The sequence below is a fragment of the Caenorhabditis elegans genome, chromosome V, assembly GCF_000002985.6.
Source record: "Caenorhabditis elegans chromosome V".
Classification (NCBI taxonomy): domain Eukaryota; kingdom Metazoa; phylum Nematoda; class Chromadorea; order Rhabditida; family Rhabditidae; genus Caenorhabditis; species Caenorhabditis elegans.
The window spans coordinates 11,119,794-11,140,881 of NC_003283.11; the positions used below are offsets into that span (position 1 = coordinate 11,119,794).

At 34.9% G+C, this 21,088-nt stretch overlaps 6 protein-coding genes and 3 non-coding genes across 13 annotated transcripts; 6 read left to right on the plus strand and 3 right to left on the minus strand.

The window, feature by feature from the left end:
* Positions 1–19: 19 nt before the first annotated feature.
* mboa-2 lies at positions 20–2,700 on the minus strand (the record flags this gene model as incomplete). Of its 2 annotated transcripts, NM_001269372.3 has the most annotated exons (7): positions 20–461; positions 519–1,371; positions 1,419–1,516; positions 2,077–2,260; positions 2,352–2,454; positions 2,503–2,615; positions 2,661–2,700. In NM_001269372.3, 7 exons carry the CDS (start codon positions 2,679–2,681, stop codon positions 337–339), a joined length of 1,497 nt encoding a protein of 498 aa, NP_001256301.2. The 2 variants fall into 2 exon arrangements, with proteins under 2 accessions (NP_001256301.2, NP_001256302.1); NM_001269373.3 differs by lacking the exons at positions 1,419–1,516; positions 2,077–2,260; positions 2,352–2,454; positions 2,503–2,615; positions 2,661–2,700 and having other exon boundaries at positions 337–461; positions 519–1,344.
* Positions 2,701–3,107: 407 nt separating this feature from the next.
* Positions 3,108–4,074, minus strand: atp-5 (ATP synthase subunit d, mitochondrial). Its single transcript, NM_073428.7, has 4 exons — positions 4,018–4,074; positions 3,620–3,930; positions 3,401–3,574; positions 3,108–3,356 (listed from the first exon to the last, which is right to left on the minus strand). Exons 1-4 carry the CDS (start codon positions 4,070–4,072, stop codon positions 3,321–3,323), a joined length of 576 nt encoding a protein of 191 aa, NP_505829.1. The 5' UTR covers positions 4,073–4,074; the 3' UTR covers positions 3,108–3,320.
* Positions 4,075–4,509: 435 nt separating this feature from the next.
* On the plus strand, positions 4,510–5,260 carry lmtr-3 (Late endosomal/lysosomal adaptor and MAPK and MTOR activator 5; the record flags this gene model as incomplete). Of its 2 annotated transcripts, NM_001380756.3 has the most annotated exons (3): positions 4,510–4,616; positions 4,681–4,773; positions 4,821–5,260. In NM_001380756.3, 3 exons carry the CDS (start codon positions 4,517–4,519, stop codon positions 5,063–5,065), a joined length of 438 nt encoding a protein of 145 aa, NP_001367011.1. The 2 variants fall into 2 exon arrangements, with proteins under 2 accessions (NP_001367011.1, NP_001294694.1); NM_001307765.3 differs by lacking the exons at positions 4,510–4,616; positions 4,681–4,773 and having other exon boundaries at positions 4,931–5,065.
* A 168-nt stretch (positions 5,261–5,428) lies between these two features.
* On the plus strand, positions 5,429–7,510 carry strt-7 (Phosphatidylcholine transfer protein). Its single transcript, NM_073429.6, has 5 exons — positions 5,429–5,509; positions 5,556–5,608; positions 6,014–6,521; positions 6,571–6,948; positions 6,995–7,510. Exons 1-5 carry the CDS (start codon positions 5,471–5,473, stop codon positions 7,085–7,087), a joined length of 1,071 nt encoding a protein of 356 aa, NP_505830.3. The 5' UTR covers positions 5,429–5,470; the 3' UTR covers positions 7,088–7,510.
* Positions 7,511–7,703: 193 nt separating this feature from the next.
* Positions 7,704–10,288, plus strand: jmjd-5 (the record flags this gene model as incomplete). 2 transcript variants are annotated; one of them, NM_073430.5, is made up of 9 exons in its annotated part: positions 7,704–7,854; positions 7,902–7,981; positions 8,059–8,189; positions 8,237–8,341; positions 8,387–8,477; positions 8,598–8,888; positions 8,940–9,380; positions 9,425–9,706; positions 10,076–10,288. In NM_073430.5, 9 exons carry the CDS (start codon positions 7,704–7,706, stop codon positions 10,238–10,240), a joined length of 1,737 nt encoding a protein of 578 aa, NP_505831.1. In that variant the 3' UTR covers positions 10,241–10,288. The 2 variants fall into 2 exon arrangements, with proteins under 2 accessions (NP_505831.1, NP_001346729.1); NM_001359791.4 differs by lacking the exons at positions 8,598–8,888; positions 8,940–9,380; positions 9,425–9,706; positions 10,076–10,288 and having other exon boundaries at positions 8,387–8,571.
* A 3,793-nt stretch (positions 10,289–14,081) lies between these two features.
* C06H2.9 lies at positions 14,082–14,293 on the plus strand. Its single transcript, NR_069430.1, has one exon. It is a non-coding gene; the product is annotated as an Unclassified non-coding RNA C06H2.9 (non-coding RNA).
* A 509-nt stretch (positions 14,294–14,802) lies between these two features.
* On the plus strand, positions 14,803–21,021 carry glb-3 (Globin domain-containing protein; the record flags this gene model as incomplete). 2 transcript variants are annotated; one of them, NM_001380758.2, is made up of 6 exons in its annotated part: positions 14,803–14,890; positions 18,720–18,838; positions 19,139–19,267; positions 19,553–19,889; positions 19,934–20,108; positions 20,517–21,021. In NM_001380758.2, the coding sequence occupies 4 exons, from the start codon at positions 19,161–19,163 to the stop codon at positions 20,528–20,530; spliced, it is 633 nt and encodes a 210-aa protein (NP_001367199.1). The 2 variants fall into 2 exon arrangements, with proteins under 2 accessions (NP_001367199.1, NP_001367200.1); NM_001380757.1 differs by having other exon boundaries at positions 14,816–14,890; positions 20,517–20,530.
* mir-268 lies at positions 17,317–17,411 on the plus strand. The gene has a single exon (NR_002393.2). It is a non-coding gene; the product is annotated as a pre-microRNA mir-268 (primary transcript).
* C06H2.10 lies at positions 17,552–17,753 on the minus strand. The gene has a single exon (NR_069432.1). It is a non-coding gene; the product is annotated as an Unclassified non-coding RNA C06H2.10 (non-coding RNA).
* Positions 21,022–21,088: the final 67 nt, after the last annotated feature.

Sequence of the window (21,088 nt, forward strand, 5' to 3'; positions counted from 1 at the left end):
TAGTTGGAGAATAAGTTTTGAAAAAATAAATTTTATTCACACAGAGTTCAGTTTTTCTATTCACCGCAAATATCTCAAATAATTTTTGATATGTACGGTAAATGGAAAAAAGGTATTCATGTATGGCAAGGTGGTAATAAATGGCACTAAATATGTTTCAAAAGTGTGAGCAAACGTATGTGAGAGACGAGAAAAATAAGAAAACGACCTGTAATACATGAAAAATATAAATAGGAATTTTGAGATAATTTGGCAACATGCAATATAATGATTATAATAAAAAACTTGTAGTAAGACTAGAGAACTGCTAATTAAAAAAAAACAAATTGAGATAAATCAAATACCAACGGTTTGGTTTTGAACTGCTGAAACACCAAAGTTCAAAATGTACCAATCATGTCCGTACATGAGAATTGCAAGAGGTTGGCCAACAATCAGTGAGAGCCAGACGATGATGTTTCCTGAAAACATGTTTTTTTTTAGGAAATCGTGGTGAGACCTCAAAGTAATAAGCTAACCTGTACGTCCACCTCTCACCACTTTATCAGTGATAATGGATAGAGGAATTTGTCCCATCATTCCATAGTAGGACCACAATCGGAAAATCTTTAATGGCACAGAAACCAGATATTCATGGAAGAATGCCGACACGAAGAACACAACGAAGAATGCGCTCATTTTTGAGAAATTGTTACGCATCATTGGACTGTAGATGTGGCGAACAGCAAATCGGTGAACTGGGATGTTCCATGATTTCCAGAAATATCCTATCGTCTCTGCATTCCAAAAGTCTCTGTAGAACTCACGATCGGCAAATCGAAGCAGCTCGGCGATCAAGTTCAAAAATGAATGGAAGAATGTGTAGAAGAATAGAAGCCAGATGAGATGATTTGGAATTGCAAGTTTCAAGAGTCGTTCCAAACATCTAGAGTATTCCATTTCACTTAAAGGTTTCATACTATTTCGGACAGTCGGAACAACCCATTGTTGAACAAGTGCAGCTATCAAAAACGATAGAAAGATAAGCTCCACGGTTCTTTTAATCAAAAAGTGCTTCCGAATTCGCAACAATCTTGGAAATTTGAATTCGTAGCACAATGTTGGTGCAGCCATGAAGTAGTAGATATTGGAAAGTGTCAAATTGGCAGGATATTGAGCAGCCATCTGATGCATTGATAATTCATCTTTCAAATCCCAAAATTGTTTCGGATCACATGTTTTCTTTGCCAAATCGGTGACTTGTGTTTTGAGCTCTGTGATTTTTCGCCGAGCATCACGAGCCCAGTAGTTGACGTGGCCATATGAGATGAATTTGAGAGCTTCAATAACATAAACACCCATCATTACGACTGACCACAAAGGATTCTTCCACTGAAAATTTCAGAAGTTGAGTAATTGGAAACATTAAAAAAACTAACTTTGTGGGTAAGAGTGACCACAACTGGAATTGTCAGATGTGCAATCACAAGCGAGGTGTAGAACACTGCAGCGAATCCGTTTCCAAGCCATCCACGTTCTGAATAATTTTTTTTTGTGAAAAGAAAGAAGTAGAAAATCCAAAAAATAACGTTGTGAAAGGGCGGGTGTTGAAAAATTGTTTTTGTTATTTCGTCTCTGCCCTCATGACACCACGTGCTTGTGAAGTGAGAAAGGAGAGAGAATGAGAGATTCGTCTGGTCAGTTGTGTATAAATGTGTTACCAAGGAGCGCAATTGCTGTTTTCAGATCAGTAATAGAGAACAAAAAGAAGTTTAACTTTGTAAGTTTTTAATAGAAAAATATCACCATTGGCGAAAACACGATGTCTATTATTTAAACATCTAAAAATTATAACGCCACCATATCTTACGCGCATGGGTCCCGCCACGCTGACAACGAGCTCGTGACGGTTTATGGAATTTATGGGATAATGCATCAAATTTTAATTTGATAAATCTTGGTAGCACGAAAAATATTTGTTGAGCTTTCCACAATATTTTGTATGAATCAAAAACTTCTAAATTTCAAGAATATTGAAAATACTAACTTTGGAAGTCTATTTTTTTTTGGTTTTATTTTATTCAGTGTAAATCTTACCAAGAATTTTTTCCATTCCAAAAACCGAGAGAATCTGAATATTTGAGCATAGGATGAGAGCAAGATTTGGCCAGCTCCAAATTGAGTAGTGATGCTCAACAAACGTTGAGATCCACTGAAGGGGTGTTATCAAAATACCATATTTGATCACATTTTCAAGTGCCACGCGTCCATTTGAAAGTACCTGAAATTTGGTTATAGAGGAATAAAAAGAAGATTAATGAAAATTCAACATTTAGAAATAGTCTAGATTTTAAAACGAGTAAATTACGAACCAAAAGTAAAATAGACAAATTGAAGAATCCACGGAAATTTGTCCATCCAGAACTCGTCGAAAACAATGAATCTTGAGCAGTATGTACCACTTTCTCGCAAGGTCCAAAAATGAAATAGTTATTCACACAAGTTTAAAGCTTTTTTCTATACCCTCTCATTTCTGAACTTTTCCTTGACGAATTACCATTTTGTGCAAATGAGGAGCGTCTACTGGAAGCCAAAGAACCATTAGATGTTTCCGAAGGCTGACGCCGCCGTCGTCCCTGAATTTAGTTTTTAAAAAAACTTTAGAAAATAATAAAACTAACCGTTTGTTGACGCATTTGCATCAGAAATACTTAGGTAACCCTGAAATTCTTAAATGTAGAAGAATCAAGAAACTGCAAAAAAATTTCGGAAAAGAATAACAAGTCAGGCCTGTCGTGCCTCCGTCTGTTTGTTTCATATTTATCGAATCAAGATAAGAGACAACGCGTCTGGCGCCTCTTGATTAAATGTGATCTATCACTTATTTAGAACAATAGTGCACTTCACGCCAATTCTTGATCTTTACATGGAATCCGAATTCAATGTACATAATACACTGACATTAATTGAAACTATGGAAATATTCGTTCAACTTCATTAGTTGGTTTTAACATGAAAAGAAAAAACTTGTTTTGATATCTTCAATCCGATCATCGAAGGTAATCAATGATGCCAACAGATTCTTTTCGCGCGAATTGCAAAGAAATTCTCATATAATATAAAGGAAACATGCGAAAGTTCTTTATCTTGCCATCACTCTTATGAAATACATAATCTGAAGAAGGGGGTATCGACTGCATAAGCTCCCAGGCACATAAAAAAATTCGACGAAATTATAAAACAAACGGCTACAAAACAAATCAAAATGGTCTTAAAAATGGTAGGAGAGCGATAAGGAAGAACGAGAGTTGTCTACTGAACGGTACATCATGATAAATCGTTTAATGGTCGTCAACCTTGTCGGCACGTCGAAGAACCTGAAAATTAATAAATATGACTATAATTTGGTAAATTTCTCCACCTTGTAGTCCTTGAATCTGTTCTCAATTTCTGGAGTCTCGTTGAGTCCGATGTTGCATGGATCAGGAATTCTGTTCTGGTAGCGAAGATCATAGAAATGAGCTGGGAAATACTCGACGAAATGCTGACGATCGAAATGTTCAACTGGTGGAGCCTTGGCCCACTTTTCCTCCACCTGGAAAAAGAATATTAAAAATCTTTTCGAAATAAAAGTAATAACCTTCTTGGCCTCCTGAAGTCCATCAGCGACCTTGACCTCATGAAGCTTAATACGGGCGTTGTTGTAATCAACCCATTGGTCTACTTCCTTCAAATACTCGGCTGGAACCTCTCCGTATGGGATCTTTACAGATTCATACTGCTTTTGAAGAGAATCGAGAACTGCCGAATGAGCCGGGAGGGCCTTCTTCAAAGCAGCAAAGTCGATCTTGGGAAGATCGGCCGGGAGCTGGCTGACAGCGGATTGGAAAGTTCCACTGACTCCCTTCACGCGGGTGAGTTCTGCGGCGTGTTCCGGGACCAAACGCTCGGCTGAAATTAAAAGTTAAAACACTAAATTGTGGAGAAGTTATTTATTACATACGTAAAATACCGTAACTTGTGACTTAAACAACTTACCGAGCTTCGACCAGTTCACGGAAGACGTCGCTACCCTCTTAGCGGCTCCAGACATACCTATAAAAATTGTGATGTTTTAACCTTATTTAGATTAACAGGAAAACGATTTTTGAAAATAAAAAGTAAATATGCTTAATTAGCAGGAAAATTGAATCGTTCACAAACAAAGAAACATAGAATAACTATTTTGAGTTGTTTTCAATTTTTAAGTAACGGAATGAACTGAAAAATAAGCTAAAACAGCTGAAAAGCACAAAAAATAGTATTTTCTGTTCAAAAGGGTGGAGTCTATCGCCCGTGAAAACGCAAAGTGCGGCGCGGTTTTCTCGGGTTCCTCGGCCATTTTTATCGGCCCTCGGGACAAAACTCGGCCACCAAAACCGATTTCAGATTTTTACTCTTATTTTATCAATTCAAGAATTTTCCTTATGTTGCTGATTATTTTAGTGGTATCTGTAGTTAAAAAAAAAAACAAAAAAGACATTGTTTCAGTAAAATGATGAACGTCCAACAAGAGCTCGAAGAGCTTATGCTTACCTATGAGGGGGTCTGCGCAATCTTCATCACTGATCACGATGGAGGTCTCATTCTGAATATCGGTAAGTATTTTCATCAATAAAACCAATAATTAATATAAACTTTAAAAATATAACCATTTTTCAGGTCTTCCATCGACATTGGATAATTCTAGATTCAGGCAACAGCTGATTGTCAGTCACGTGACAACAATCCCTCAAATTCACAAACTCGACATGGGTTAGTTATTGACTTCTCATTTTTATTTCTACTCAGTTATGTTTTAGGAGGTCATCAAACAACCTTTGCATTGTACGAGTCCCACCAAATTGCTGTTCATTCTATTGACAAGTATTATTTCATTGTTCACGCTGGAACCAACACGAACACTGGCGCCATGCTCTCTTTGCGTGAGAAATTATTTCCCATCGGCAGTCATATGATGTCACTTTGCCCACCAATTGATGGAGATGCTCTTTTACCACCACCATCGTACCCTTCTGCAGCTGCACCTCCCCCAGATTTCGACTAATAATTATGTGGTGGCTGCTCTCATTTTCCTGTGATTCCATGATTCGATATCTTTACTCAGCTTTTCAAGTTCATGCCAATCTTAAAAAACCAATCTAACTTTTCTTGTTTTCAAATTATCATACCCAATAACCGTATTTCCTGTAAAAACCTTCCCAGTTTTCTATTGATTCTCATCAAGAATAAAATTAAATTGAAAGATCCGTGGTTACAGAACATGCCTGTTTTCTCGTTGGTTTCTGCCAAAAACTATCTATTTTATACATCTCTAACGTGAACTGACTATAGCATAGATCAATCACTCTGATCGTTTTTTTTTCACTGACCGTACTGATCAAAATCATTTTTCAATCATTTCTTTTAGATTTACTCGAATGCAATAAAGTAAGTCTTATCAAACAAAGATATGCTGAACAGAAATTGGAGCAGTTTTTTGTTTAAACAGGTAAACAATATTTTGATTGAAGTGTGTTCAATTATAATACGTTTAGGTTGCACTGTATCGAAACTTCCGTCAAAATTGGTCACGATTCAAGACGAAAGCGTAAGTCAACTATTATGGAGTGAAGTAGGACCAAAAAAGTCTTACCAAAAAACAAAAAAACAGATTTTGATTTTGGACCAAGAACTACAAATTGGAATTTGTGACCATAAAACCCAAAAAAAGTCGATTTTCGATTTATTTTGAACTTTTAGAAAAAATCATTGAAAACCATTAAAACATATTTTGCTTAAGAAGATTTGTAAAATATGAAAAAAAAGCGTAGATTTTAGTCCAAAATTCGAAAATTCAATTTTTTCAATAAAAAAAATAAAAACCAAAAATAAAACTTTTTTTTTCGCTTCAAACATGTCTAAAAAATTAAAATTTTTTAAAACAACCAAAATAAAAACCATTTTTTGCCAAAAAATAAAAAAGGGCAGTCCTATTCAAATTATTGTTTTTTAGCGTTCTGTACTCCTACTCATTCTACCGTGGAGACCGACGTTTCGGCAAGTTTGCTCTAGCTGCATCTACAGCCGGATTCACATTTCGAGATCATGGAATCAGTGATGATCGAATCGCAGAATGTGAAAACTGTGAAGAGGAGTTTGCTCATCGAAAGACACCTGGAAAAGGATGGGAGTTGCTCTACGAAGAGAAGGATATGTTAGCATTCCGTAGACGAATTGATGGTCCATATGAGATGTATGAATACAAATGTGTTGGGACATACTATGATATCAGTCCACGAACATTTCTTGACGCTCAAAATGATTTAAAATATCGAAAAGAATGGGACGACAATATTGTGACTATCGAAGTTGTCAAAGAAGAAAATGAAAATGAGCTGATCAGATGGGTATCTAAGTTTCCATATCCAATGTATCCGAGAGAATATGTTTATGTAAGACGAACATGGGTGTCAGAAGACGAAAAATATGCAGTTTTAGATAGCGAATCAGTTCAACCTGAGGTAAGTATTTGTAACTTACGAAAAATCTTGAATAAAATTGTAAAAATAGGTGTTTCCATCAATTTCGGAGTCAAATGTCCGAGTACGATCCTACACTTCGAGAATGTCAATTCGAGCTCATTCAAATTGGGAATCGCATGGAGTTGATTACATTTTAACATATTGTGACAATCCAGAGGCTAACATTCCTCGTTACGTGTATAATTGGATGGTTAACAAAGGTGGTCCTTATTTTTTGAGACAAGTTCACAAGGCTGCTCGTGAAATTGAGAGTAGCGGACGAGAAGTACGATCTGCCACTGAGAAAGCGCTTTTGAGAAAAAACGATCGTGTTCTGCAGCGTCAAACCAAAGAAAATGAAGAAAAGGAAAAGAAACGGAATGAAGAAGAAACGAAACTCAATAATCAAGAAAATGAAGGAGAAAAAGTGAATTTAATATCTAATTATTTACGAACATACAATTATTTTCCAGAAACTTGAAAAACCACAAAAAGCTCGTTCCACAACTGCTTCAACCTCCTTCGTATTGCAATCAGAACAAGTCAATTATCAGAGAACTGCCTGATTTCTGTGCTCGTCTTTATAAACAAATCTACAGAAATACCATATTTTATTTCTTTCATGTTGAAAGACCATATATCGCTTGTCGAAAGCTCAATAGACGTTTAGTGCATTTTCTACTGAATAAGCCATCATCGTATTTTTGTTTAGTTTAATTTTGTGATATGTCTGTTTCCAAAAGGACAAGAAAAATCTTTAAAATCAGAAAGTATGTTACAAAAGAAACAAATCCAAAATGGCGTAATTCACTTAGTTTTTATGTAACCTATTTCCTGATTCCTTTTTGTAGATGATAGAGTTTTGTCGAGTTTTTGTAAAAGAAAATTTTTTTTGTCTCTTTTCCTCCTCGTATTACAATCCGTTGTCCATGATTTTTTGTTTGGTTTGGAATAATTTCCGTTGTTTTGATTATGAATTATTATTAAAAAATATATATGGGTGTTATTCTGATCTTTTTTACAAATTGGTTTCAACCACAAAATACTATTTAATGGTCTTTGGTTTTTTGGTTTGCCATACGAAAACTGAAACTTTTTTTCGTAGATAATATTATCGATAATATTTTTTAATTCTTATTACAAAATTCATATAAAAATACTTATTTAAATTGATTAGTTTAGATGGAATATAAACGATTAAAAATTGACGAGTGTCGCGACGGAGTTTTCAACATTCGTCGAAAAGTATTTATCGAAGAGCAAAACTGTCCGGAGAGCATGGAATGGGATGAGAATGAAGAACAGAGTTCTATTTACTTTGTAGCGTTCAAAGGTAATAATTATATAGGAAATTAATCAATTTAATGTTATTTTTCCTAGGAGATCTCGCTGTCGGATGTGTTCGCCTTCGAAATATCGAAAAAGATTTGCTCAAACTGGAAAGAGTTGCTGTTCTGAAAGTAATAAATCTATTATAAATTTCAAATCGATTTATCTATTTTTTTTTAAATCGATTTTATTACAATTTATTTTGTAGGAATTCCGAAGACGACGAATCGCGTCCGATCTCATCCGAGAGGCGTTGATCTATGCACAAAGTGAAAGTCCGAATTCTCCAGTTTATGCCTATGCTCAAGTATCAGCTCTGCAAGCATATGTTAATTTAGGGTAATTATACCAGATGATTTTTCTGAACTTTAGTATGTTTTGTTCAGATTCACGGTACTCTCAAAAGTATGGATAGAAGATGGAACATTTATTCCACATCAAACAATCTTCTGGGGAACTCCGATTTCAATTGATACTTTCCTCAAGAACCAGTAATTTTTTTTGTAAGATTAAAGCTGTTCAGAATTATCTTTCAGATCGGAAAAGGCTGATCCATCCTATGAAGATTACGACGCTCGTAGTCCAGCAATGCTACCAAAAATTGAAGCGTTCAAGCAGAGATTAGAGGTCAATAACTATTAATGTTTTATTTCTAAAATACGTGTTCATAGAGATTATTTGAAAAATGTGATTTTTAATTTGTCAAAATAAACATTCCACTCTTCTGAAACTTTTATTTCTTTTCAGGATCTAGATACATGGAACTTCGGAATTTTGCAAATTCATCTCGATGACCAAGTCGTTTCAAAACTAATCAGAAATTTATTCTCACGTTTTAGTACGAATGTCGATCACTTTTTAAATGGAAACACAGAATTCTCAAAAGAAATAGTCGACCAGTCTGAGTTTCTACTAAAATTGGCAGATACAAAACTGAACACAGGACATTTCAATGAAGTTGATGAGAATTGGAGAAAATTGTATTCTTTGATATGTTTCTGTCAGAGTTTCATGATGTTTAAACAGAACAAGTATGAGGTTTGTAAATTAATACTTCTTGAATTTACCATCTCACATTTAAATTTCCAGATTGCGATCAAAATTGCCGATAAAGGGCTGTGTATGGGTAGAATAGACGAAGATCTTGTTCCAATTCGACAACTAGCATGGTTAATTCATGAAAATTTACCTGGTGTGTCATCTGATGATTGGATTCATTCGAGTTTTCAGTTCAATACAACTAATACATATCCTGCCTTAATTCCACTTTCAAATTCCAAATCTATCGATGAATGTGATGAAGATGATGAAAATAGTTTTGAAAAATTAATTTCTGCCGTTCAAAATAATACACCACTGATTGTTCGGAGACATTCTTCCAATATGCCTGCCATCGAAAAATGGTCATTTCCATTTTTACTTCAAGAACTTCACAGTCGAACATTTCCTGTGGAAATTGGAACCAAATATTCAGATGAAAATTGGTCACAAAAGTTGATGACGTTCAAGGAATTTATTAGAAACTCTGAAGTTAGATATTCAAAAATCATATTAAAATTATCTGTACATTTCAGAATGAACGGCTCTATCTTGCACAACATCGCCTTTTCGATCAGGTTCCACACTTGAAACGTGACGTCATAATTCCAGATGTTTGCTTCGGGGAATCAAGTAATCCTGAAAATGTTGACATGAATATGTGGATTGGGCCACAGGATACTGTATCTCCACTCCATACAGATCCTAGAAAGAATATGTTTGTACAAGTTCATGGTACAAAACTATTTCGGATGGTGGCTCCTGAAAGTTCAGAATCAGTGTATCCATTTGATGGAATACTTTCAAATACCAGTCAAGTAAGGATACTTCTATTATGGGAACACGAAATTCTGAGAATGCGTATTGCGCAATATATTTGACAACAAAACTACAGTAACTCTTTAAATGATTACTGTAGCGCTTCTGTCGATTTACGGGCTCAATTTTTTCAATAAATTTCTTGTTCCATTTTCCTTTGTTTCTTTGTTTTATGTTATGCCTAATTTTATTCTATCAAGAAATAAATGATTTAAATTGATTTCAAGTACGTAAATCGACACAAGCGCTACAGTATTCATTTAAATAATTACTGTAGTTTTCGCTACGAGATATTTTGCGCGTCAAGTATGTTGCGCAATACGCATTCTCAGAATTATGTGTTCCAGTAATATTAAATCGAATTCCAGGTCGATGTCGAGAATCCCGATCTCAAAATATTCCCAAACTTTGAACAAGTGGAAGTCCTCGACGCCGTCATAAATCCTGGAGATGCTATATTTATTCCTGAAAAATGGTGGCATTTCGTACGCTCAACGTCTCCATCTATTTCAATATCATTTTGGTTTGATTAGCCATATGTTTCCAGACGACAAAGTTTACAAAAATAAACTATTTGGTCTTTAATTTGTTTAATACTATTCTTTTATTATACAAACAGATAGGCAATAATTAATAGATATATCGTATTTAAAAGCATAAAACCAGAAAATAAAACGTATAGGCTAGGTATTATTGAGGAACTGACATATATTTGTTCTCATGCGTGTTCATATTTCACCTCAATTCGTCTAGTCATTTCAGTTCTTATTTATTATTTGGAATGCAGCTTCACCACTCATTGTTTTCTTTTCAATACTCACCCGGAAGGCACCGCCGAGCGGAGTTGTTCAAAAATTGGTTTGGCAAAAATTTTTATACAATAAATTTTGTTTCTGTTAAATATGTGTTTTTTTTCCTTATTTTTTCTTGAGCACACACACTTTCCTAGTTAGATCTAACCTCGATTGCGCACCATAGTTTCATCTCCACCAGTCACTCTACGCTGTTGCGCTTACAAGTTGTAGTCCCCAAGTGACCCAAAGAGGAAAATTTTATCTACTGATAGATGTTCTTATCAGAAAAAGAAAACAAAAATTGACATTTAAATTGTTTAAATCTATATAAAACAACTACAGTACTCTATAACTTCATATTGCAAGTTCACGAGCAAACTTGAAAGTTGCATTTTTGTGTTCAAAAGTTTGATGAGAAACTTGAATAATTAGAAATTCGTTCCGTTTTCTGTCCAAGAATATTCTCAAACGCCTCTTCTTTTTTTCACATGTTTGCTAAACTCGTCTTCGTGGATTGGAAGGATCTTTGATTGAAAATTGGAAATAGAAATCCTAATCGAATAACTAATGTGCTGCAAAAAGATTTTGATCGTCCTAAAAAATGAATGAGAAGGAATACTATGTTTTAAATGTGATACATGTGAGATTATTCTAGTTAGTAGTTAATCCTCTCCCTGAATGAAATTCATTTGGTATTTAGACTTTACATATCATAAATGTTAAATACTGAAATTAAAAAAAAAAATTCAGTTGTGTGAACTCTTCCAAAATAATATTTACTTTTTTCGTGACTAATTTGCTTTCCTAACTTGATTAACTTGATCATCCACTTCTTCTTTTCTTCACTTGGCTCTCGTTTTCCCTCATAATATTATTTTTCTTTCATCATTCGTCAAGTTTCTTGCTCTTGGGTAACGGGAAGCGTCACAATTATTTTCAGTTTCCGTTCATATACTCATGACGATAGTGGTCTTGAATAGCAACCATAAACAAGTTATATTAGGAGTCTGATGCCTAATGAACTGTCTATTTGGCTGACATAAAATTGATTTGTTTTTAGAAATTCACACTTATTTAATTGTATTAACTAGATATATAGAAAACGGATGTTTTGATTTATTACGCAAAATATTCAAAGTTTTTCCTTATTTTTACCAAAAACAGATATAATACTCAAAAAGTGCATACAATGTATCTATGTTGGTCTCAAAGCGTTATGTGGATTGACCAGGACGAATGTACCTTTAACGTTTCGAGTTCTCACATTAAATTTTGAATTTTATTTAATAGAATTTTCTGAAACTTCTTGATCGTTTCAATTCAAATTTTTATTTTTTAAAAGAGAATTCAAAGTTCTACTGACCAACCTAGAAAAACAAATCTAAATACTTCAAACCTGGAATTGGACTATTTCAACAATTCCAGGGACCTCACAAAATGAACCTACTTTTCTTCTCTTTCTCCAGTCCAGTCTTTAATTTTTCTCTGCCCATTGTCCATTGTTCACCGGATATGACTGAGGCGAAAAACCGGAAACATTTCAGAAATCACACTGAACTCGATTATGCTTATAAGAGAATCGTGTGAAAATTCTCTTTTTACTTCTGCCTAAGCACATTCTTTTTATATATTTTCAGAATAACACACACACCTCGTTGAATATAATTACAGCCTTCCATTTGTTTTCCTTTTCTATTTTCTTCTTAATTCAGTGCAATTTCCCCCGAGTACCCAGAATCTCAAAAAAAAGGAAAAAAAACGTTTGATCTTTCGTATTATAACATCTTAAAAAATACATCTGCAAATGTTTATATACTACGCAATATAATAGATTGCCTTTGCCGAAAATTGAGTTACAATATGAATACGTTGACCAGTCGTCTTTTTCTAAAAAAATAATTTTTTTTCTATTTTTGTGCTTTTCATAAGTTTTCTCTATTTACAAAAAGGTTAGCTGAAAATTTTTGAGGAGGGCGAGTTAAGAGGCGGGTGAGAAGTTCCGATGTCTCACCCTTTGGAATGCTTATTCAGTTTCTGAATTGAAGAATACAACTTCGAAGCTTTACAATATCATATCAAATATTGAATATTTCTGAACCTTTTAATTTCAAACACTTTACAAATCTCAAAGTCTCATACGTAACAAATTGCTTATGATCACATGTACTTTACAAAAATCATTCCCTTTAGATTTAAAATCCGAATCACTGCTGTTTTTAAATCAAAAAATAAGCATTTCTATCTTTCATTCTAAATATCAGTTATCCTTGGGGAAAATATTTCATTCACTATATAATTAGAGCTAACAAAATTCGCATATCACTATTCTCTAAATATTTCTTTGATTTTTTTTTCGCATATTATTTTTCAAAAAATGACGAATCTGTTAAAGATGGAGTCTTAGAACTTTAGTTTGTTCCGCATTGGGAGAAAATTCCGTTGAACGAACTTAAATAATTTATCGAAACTGATAGTAGTTTCATTTGAAATAGAGAGAATAAAAATGAGAATCTGTAATTCCGAAACTTTATTTGAAGAAATTTTGCTCTTGTTGTTTCTAAAAATCATTACATAGACTCCAAGATGTGACTCAATCTTTGAAATGTTACTACATTTACTGGGTTCTACTTATTTCGCATATAAACGAACCTGTCGACGTACCTCTTCTTTTTCTTCTTCTTTTTCCCTTGCTTTCTTCAATTTGCACATCGTTCATCTCTTATTCCTTGCTTCCGAATATGAATGGGTCGGTGTTTTTGGTGGTAGTTGGGTCTTTTTGAATAGCACTGACTTTTCGTTTTTTTCTTTTATCCGATGGCCACCGGGAGAGAGAGAGAATATGGAATTTAAAATCATCTGTTTTTTTTTCCAAAATGCTCTTTCTTTTGCGTTCCATTTGTCTGGAGTAGAAAAAAAACTATATACTACATTGATACCAATACCAATAAGTTATTTAAATGGATTTAAACTTAAATTTCTCATGTTCAAATTCATTCTGCTTCAGATATTTTTTGGAATTTCACATCTGCGAAATAAAATCTGTGTATTTTCTTATCCTCTTCACTTTTTGACCACATCAGCTTTCTTTCTGCTGGACATTTTTAAACTTTCTTTTGTAAAATATATTGCTGTTTTAATTTATTGATTAATGGACTCAGAATCAAAAAAAAAAAGACAATAAACTAAAAACTTCACATATCCCGAAAATTCAAAATACCAAAAAAAGGGGAAGAAATTCGTCACCCCAAATCTCATTCAAAAACGAAAGCGAGAAGAGCTCCCATTATTGTATCCCATAGTTACGATGGATATTCTTTTCCCTTCTAATGTGACTATAAGGTACCAATTACAAAATTAAATGCAGTCGTTTTCCATTGCTCTTTTGCATTCATTTCTCTCGTTTCTCCCCATAAATTCACTAAAAATACGCCTTGGAAAAGGTCGACTATCCGATTTCTCATTACTTCCAGATGTGTGATTTTCGGACGGCGGGTGGCGGGTGGCCACTGACAGAATTGACTCCCATTTGTCACTTCTTCAAGCGACGGTGACGAAGGATTGTGTGTCAGTTGGAATAAATGACAACGAGCATAAAACATGTATTAGAAAATAAAAAATAACTATTAATACCAATTCCATGAATAACTATTAAAAAATGGAATGATTGAATTGGGATCATGAGATTTATGAAATCTAGAAAAATATCAAAACACTCAGAAAATGATACCATGTTTGTGCCCAATGCCTAATGCCTAATATCCTCTTGACCCTATTAAGTACTTCCAGGTTGAACCAGTTTTCATATTTTCCAGAAAAAACAGCTCCGCCGCCCTTTCAAGTTTTAAGAACGAAAACAACACGAAAAGTTTGAAATCGACTCCACTTATGGCTCCTACTCACACACTCTCACTCACTCATAAAAACAAGGTCTCGTCACTTGACCTGCTCCTCATGCTCCTCCTTCCTCTCCTTTATTCCACTTGAAAATAAGAGGTTCACCTTCATTTTTTTTCGACAACTTTTTCACCGCTCTTATATATCTTCTGAAGCATATGTAGGATGATATGTGTATATAGGAAAATGATTGGATAAAGTTTTTGGACAAAAAAGGTTCCCACCCACACTGTCTTGCAGCTTTTTCTTCTTCGACAATTCATAAGTAGTGTCTATTCTTTGAGTGGGTAATCCTACTCGGCATTAGTTTTATTGCATTTTCTTGCGCCCCTGTTCTAACTTCTTTTTTTTTTGGGTTTTCTCCATTTTGATGCTAAAAAAGAAGATAAGTTGTTACAAAGTGTTTATTTCAGAACTATAATGGGAAACGATCATTCAGTTGCAAACGTCGACGTTCGAGCCAGAAGGAGTCTAGATGCTGGGATGGTCAACAAGGTTAGTTGGGCAAAAGGATACTGAGGAGTACATTGATTCGATTGTTTTAACATAATTAGAAATATTTAATCGATATTAAACAAGTATTGGTGTTTTTTACCAAAGGTGGAGTAGCGAGAGCAGGGATTTTGCTATGAAATGCCCAAAGTTGTCTGAAATTAAAAGATTCCAAAAGAAACACAAAAATTTGAGAAAGAATGAGAAATGCAATATTTCAAAACATGATTTTTCAATTATGTCTAATCTTTCTTTTTCAATTTTTTTGTATTTTAAAGCGGAATCATCCTTCAAGATATTTCCCCTTTGATGGCCGGCTTATTGATACAATTTAACAAGGAAACATTTTTGTCAACAGAATTGAGATGTATGAATCGCTCAAAATTTATGCGAGAAAGTTTCAAAAACTATCCTGAAGTACTAAATAGAATATTCCATATTCACATGCGCCTAAACCGCCTAAAACATTTTTTTAACTAGCAGTGATGTTTTATGTAAAAATTCAACTTGAGCAGTGATTGTTACGTTACATAAAACTTGACGAATGCCAATCCCTTTCGATTTATCGATCTCTGAAATTCAGTATGGTGATCTGAGAAGAAGTTCATCTAATACTCTCGAGTCGTTCCAATCAACAATGAATAGGTTTTCGTATGTCTGAATGTTTGCGACGAAACCTCATTCATGAATGAATACTATCGCATTGTCAAGAGTTTTTTCTGAGAAGATCAAAAACCATTAACCGAATGCCTGGTGCTGCAATCACTTGTTGATTTTAGTGACCGAATATGGAAAATCCTACAAACTGTCGGAAAATTTGAATCAATAGTTTGGAATAATCTTTCGATTGCAGGCAGGCATATCTTCAGATCTACGTACACTACTAAGTTAGGAAAAATTTTCATTCTCACACCTCCATTGCTGTCCAACATCATACTGGTGTCCTGTTCCCGACTCAGACATCATCACATATCAGATTTCACTGTTTTCATCCAAATTTGGAGTTGTTGAAATCAGAGCTCCTCATGCCCTTCTCCTCCCCTTTCTTCTACACTTCCCTCCTGTTTCCCCATCATCCGAAAGTGGTTGTGTGCTCCAAACTTTTCATCGAAATTGCATAGGCATCGTCGTTGTCTTCTTCATCTCCATGTCGGAAGCTCAAAATACACGTACTCGAGGATTCGGAGAGCATGAGAGTCATTTCCAAATTCTTTCGCTTCATTTATCATTTTTCGTCGCCTGCCCATGCTCAACCACCAACCTCAGTCGACCTTGTTCGTTTCTCCTTTTCAAACGTTTCCCACAATAAAATGCTCTTTATTTTCTGACTTTAGGGCTTCTATTTTGAAGAATGACGCTTCAACAACTTAATCCTGAAGCCTATTAGAAAACAACTTGTAGTCCTTGATCTCACATATTAATTCTCTGATAAGATTATTCGTTACACCTGTTATATCATCGAACAGACGGTTAAGAAGTTTCTCGTTTTTAGTATCCGCTTCAATTCAACGTTTTACATAAATTAATACGTTAAGAGAGCACTCGGAAGTATCCGTCATAATTCCAGAAATCAACAAGCACTCAAAAGGCCACACATTCGTTTCTAAAAATTCTTAGAAATATCGCAGTTTTATAAGTATTCAGTTGATATTTTATGACCTTAATAAAAGATTTATTTTGAAGTAATAGTTTTATTGGTCATGTGTATTTTGCCGTTCCGGTGATTTTTTCCATGATGTAGAAATTTTCGCAGTATGTGAAAAAATTTTGCTATGAACTTTAGATATCTATTAATTTTTTTGTAAACCTCCAGATCCTTCCATTCTCTCTGGCAATGTATATTGAGCCTATACGCGTACATATTGGCAAAGAGGACTTTTTAAAATTGAAATAAATAATGATTTGATTATGACAAAGTACGAAGTACATGGTTAAACGTTTCTGATCTGAAAAACCTCACGAATGAACGAATTTGCCACGTGATGTTTTACTGTCTAGTTTCATAATTTGATTTAAACATTGATCATCTCCAAAAATCATGATTATCGAGGCTTTCCAAAAATGAGACTACGTCCGACATAAATGAATTCAAAGAAAACATATCGTTGTAATGATGAGATAAATGCGTTGTCCTCCTTCTAACTGAATAATTAGTATGCGAAAACTGAAAAAAACATGTGAATGATGATGAAAATGTGTTTGGTTTTATATTTGCTATATACGTCCTCACATCCGTTCGTTTTAGCATCGTGAGTCAGGAAATATGTAGAGATTATGAATCCATAGACTATGAACAGTTTCTCATTCTCTGCTTATTGTGCTCATATTTGTCACGTTTCGAGCGCGTGCTCCGATTCTGTAACCCGTCTGTTCGCCAGCGTTTTGCCCGCCTCTTTCTTCCGAAATCTTGATTCGAAACATTTTGGAGAGGAAGTGGCTTTGAAGCGGCAAGAATTAGAAGCAGTTTGGTGTCAGACACACTACTCACTCACTGCTTCTTGTTTTTTCTGCTTTCTTTGCTTTTCCTCTGTCTTCTTCTAACTATTCGGCATCTTCTACCACCACCACCACCAGAAGCTACTACTGCCACGATATCATGACGACCCCATTACGTAAAAGTGTGTGTCAGCCATCACACGACGTCATCTTATTCTTAGACGATGTGCTGGTGCTTCCTTTAGTTCAGACTTTTTCTATGCAGAAAATAGAAGATGAGCGGTGAAAGAAGAAATGGAAAGTATTCGGATATGAATGGACTCCTCCTTCTTGCTTCCTTTCGGCACTATTTGACAGACACGCATTCATAGGCGATTGTGATGGCTCTCAGTGAACTGTTAGGTGATGATAGATATCATCTTCATATGGAGCAAATCATTTCTATCTTCACATCATTTTTCTTCCTCTTCCCTTCAAAAGAAAAAAAAAGAGATGCTCGATTGCAACTCACACCATTTTCCTCTTCCGTCTTCTTTATAATAAACCTCTTCTGCAGAAGCATCTTCTTCACACGCTTCTTATCCGGCGACCCCCTTGCCACAGGCGGTCTGATTTCCCAGTTTTATCCACCCTCTTGTTTTTTTTTTTGCTCTTTTCCACTCCGTATTGAGTGTTCTTATTTGTCGTTTTCGGTGTCGAGAAGCTGTCGGCGCGCCGTTTTTCATTTGGCTTGTGTCGGTGGGGTGAGAAGTGGTCTCGCAGATTGAAATTTGAATGAATTTCTCTAGAATCTAAAGCCCAATTCACAGAACCCAACAATGACCAATTTCACAGCTCCGTTACAGATCAATGTGTTGCACTTTGTGAACCAGTCAGCCAACCAATCTTGTTATCCTGGAAAGCTCTCTCTTCCTCTTAAAACACTACCACCCCCTCTTTGTCCCCTTTTAACCTGATTAGATGGATAGGTTCTTGTGCTCACCCATGCAAATCTGTGCTCCGCAAGACTTTTTGTTTCTACAACACGTATGCATTCCGTGATGTGAAAAATGTTCACCAAGTCATCTAGCTTAAATTGGTTTTGTGACAAGATCAGAAGCATTAAGGAATTTAGAAAATGCATAACAATTCGAATTTTTCCTATTACACGCTTTTTACTAAAGTTACAGCTATCCCTAAATATGATAAAAAAAAGAAGTTCGTGATCAGAAATTTTACAAAAAGAGAATTTATATCTTTTGTCATTTTCTGAAATAACATGTGGCTTTTTTATTCTTAGCTTAATACTTTGGCCTTTTATTGAACAAAGTTAATCAACTTTCGGATTAGTATATGACTTTAGCATTTACTCTTCTTTTATGAGAATATTCTTTTCTATTTTAGCTGTAATTTTCAGGCAAAACACACGTGTACAACTCCTCGTCCATCAGTTGCACTACCTCCACCATCACCAAATCAACATCGACTTTCAACAGATTACTCGAACTATTCGAACTCTTCCAACTGTTCAACACCGTGAGTATTTATGTGTTATGGTTTAAACGGAAGAAAAGTGTGAATTTCTGAACAAAGGAGTTTCAATGTACTCTCACTCTCTTTTTTTGCATATACTTTTCTCTTTTCTCCGCTTTGCCAACCCATCCGGCATCTAGCTTCCGTTTGTTCGGAAGCCAACTCTGCTTCCATTTTGCTTATTGCTCCCATCCTTTTTTCTTTTGCTTTTTTGTGAGTTCTTTTTTAAAACGGTATGATGTGGTGCAGAAAGAGGAAGTGAATGACGTGCTCAAATTATTCAAAAAATCCTTTTTTTTTCAGACGGCGGTCGTTTTGTGAACAAATGGGCAATAACGTTCCATCTCGAAGAATGAGTCGAGCAACTGTTCATTTAGAGAACAGTAATGGGGCAGATAATATGTCATTTGTGGATGCAATTCATTTATCTCCGTATGTTTTATTAACATTCCTAAAAACGAATTAACCCAAAGTTTGTAGTCTAAACTTGTTTCATTGATTTTTTGTAGAACGCACTGAACGAATTCTAAAAATACGTAATGTTGTCATGTGGAATTTGAGCTAAACAAAACATGACAATTTTCTTGTGTATGTCAATTTCAATTCACTTTCCTTACAAAAAGTAGTGTACAGCCTTTGCAAAATATAGTAAAAACTGAATTGGAAAGTAAAAGTTTTGTAAAAACAGAGAAACACCAAAAATACAGTGATTTTCAGACACCAAGTGCAGCTGTTGACATCCACGTGGCCACGTATCAAGACACAAAGCAGTCTGTTCACTCAAGTGTTCAAAGTGTTAATGCAACGTTCCCCAGTTTGTCGAGAAATGTTCCAGAAGATGTCAATCGTCGGTGGATTTAGTAGCAATTCAGTGTGTGATCTCAATTCGCATACGAAATTGCTCTGCGAGCTTCTTGATTCCTTAATGACAGACCTACACCAACCAGCCAAGATTGTTCTGGCAAAGTGTCAAGATGTTGGCGCAGCTCATGTGAATATGAATGAAAAGTGTTGTGGAGTAGTATTTGATCAATTGGGTGAAGCATTCACAGAGGTACGTCATTTAGCTAAATTAATTATAATTCAAATCTTTTTCAGCTCATCACAAAAGTGGAATGTGTCCGATCAAAACGTGAAGCTGTAAAAAGTTGGATGTGTGTAATATCATATATGGCTGACAGTATTAAAAGTGGTTACATGGAGGAGTGGGCAAAAAAGAGAAGAAGCAATAATCATCATCAACCACAACAATATCAAGCTGCTGGTGGATCATGTAAACTTTAGAATTTCCTCCAAATAAAAAAAAACAGTTAACAGTTTGGAAAATGATGTCTGAACATTTTAATTTCAAATGATCAGACTATCGGAAAACGGTAAAAATTTTAATGACAATTTTATTGCAAAGAAAAGGATAGTTCCATAAAAACCCATTTTAAAGAGTCTAAATGTTTTAATGACAGTCTAGGTGTATCTAGAAATATATCTCAAGTTGATTGTTTTCAAGATATAAGATTCAAACTTTCACAACGTATGCATGAGAATGTTGGTACTGAATCAAATATATATTTTGCAATAGAAAACAATTTATAAAAACCACGAGAGACTTCCATTAGACAGTAACCTAATTTTCAAAAACTCACGTTAGGTTCAACCAAATTTTTATATTTCATTTGGTTTTCAGGTCCATATGCATAAAATCAGGTCATCTATCATCATTGTATGCTTCATCTCAATCGCATTTTCATACCACGTTTTGTTCTCTTTTCTTTTTTTAAGTCTCATATCTTTTGCAATCTGCGTATCGTCCAATGTTTAGTTCTCGTGCACTTTGCACCTACGCGCCCCGCTCGCTTCTTCCATACCGAAACAATTTTTTTCTCAAATACCTTTCTCTGTGAAACAATTTCCCTCATTTCTTCCCTCTTTGTTTCTCTATTTCTTCATATTTTCTCATCTGTTCATTCCCGCTCGTCTGTGATCTCCCTGGGCCACCCGTGTGGCTAATCCGTTCTCATTTTCCCTTGCTCTTCTGCTTTTTCACTTGAAAAATGCTTTCCTCTCCCATTATGTGAAACATTGTCTTTGTTCATCTAAACCTATCTGCACCATAAACCATTTCATTCTCAATCACACCATCACCTGTATGTTTTTATGTGTAAATAAAGATTAAAAAATTGTTGATAATTTGCTTTTTCTAGTTTCGAATACATGGAAAGAGTCTGAGTTGCCTCTAATTTTGTTCTCTCATAGATG

Excerpts from the sequence above, each read along its gene's own strand:
- atp-5 (NM_073428.7), bottom strand. The coding sequence starts at position 4,072 with ATGTCTGGAGCCGCTAAGAGGGTAGCGACGTCTTCCGTGAACTGGTCG. Across the intron at positions 3,575-3,619 it reads GACTTCAGGAGGCCAAGAAG|GTGGAGGAAAAGTGGGCCAA; the intron begins GTTATTACTTTT and ends TTCTTTTTCCAG. Across the intron at positions 3,357-3,400 it reads ACAGATTCAAGGACTACAAG|GTTCTTCGACGTGCCGACAA; the intron begins GTGGAGAAATTT and ends ATTAATTTTCAG.
- strt-7 (NM_073429.6), top strand. The coding sequence starts at position 5,471 with ATGCTGAACAGAAATTGGAGCAGTTTTTTGTTTAAACAG. Across the intron at positions 5,510-5,555 it reads GCAGTTTTTTGTTTAAACAG|GTTGCACTGTATCGAAACTT; the intron begins GTAAACAATATT and ends TAATACGTTTAG. Across the intron at positions 6,522-6,570 it reads GCGAATCAGTTCAACCTGAG|GTGTTTCCATCAATTTCGGA; the intron begins GTAAGTATTTGT and ends TTGTAAAAATAG.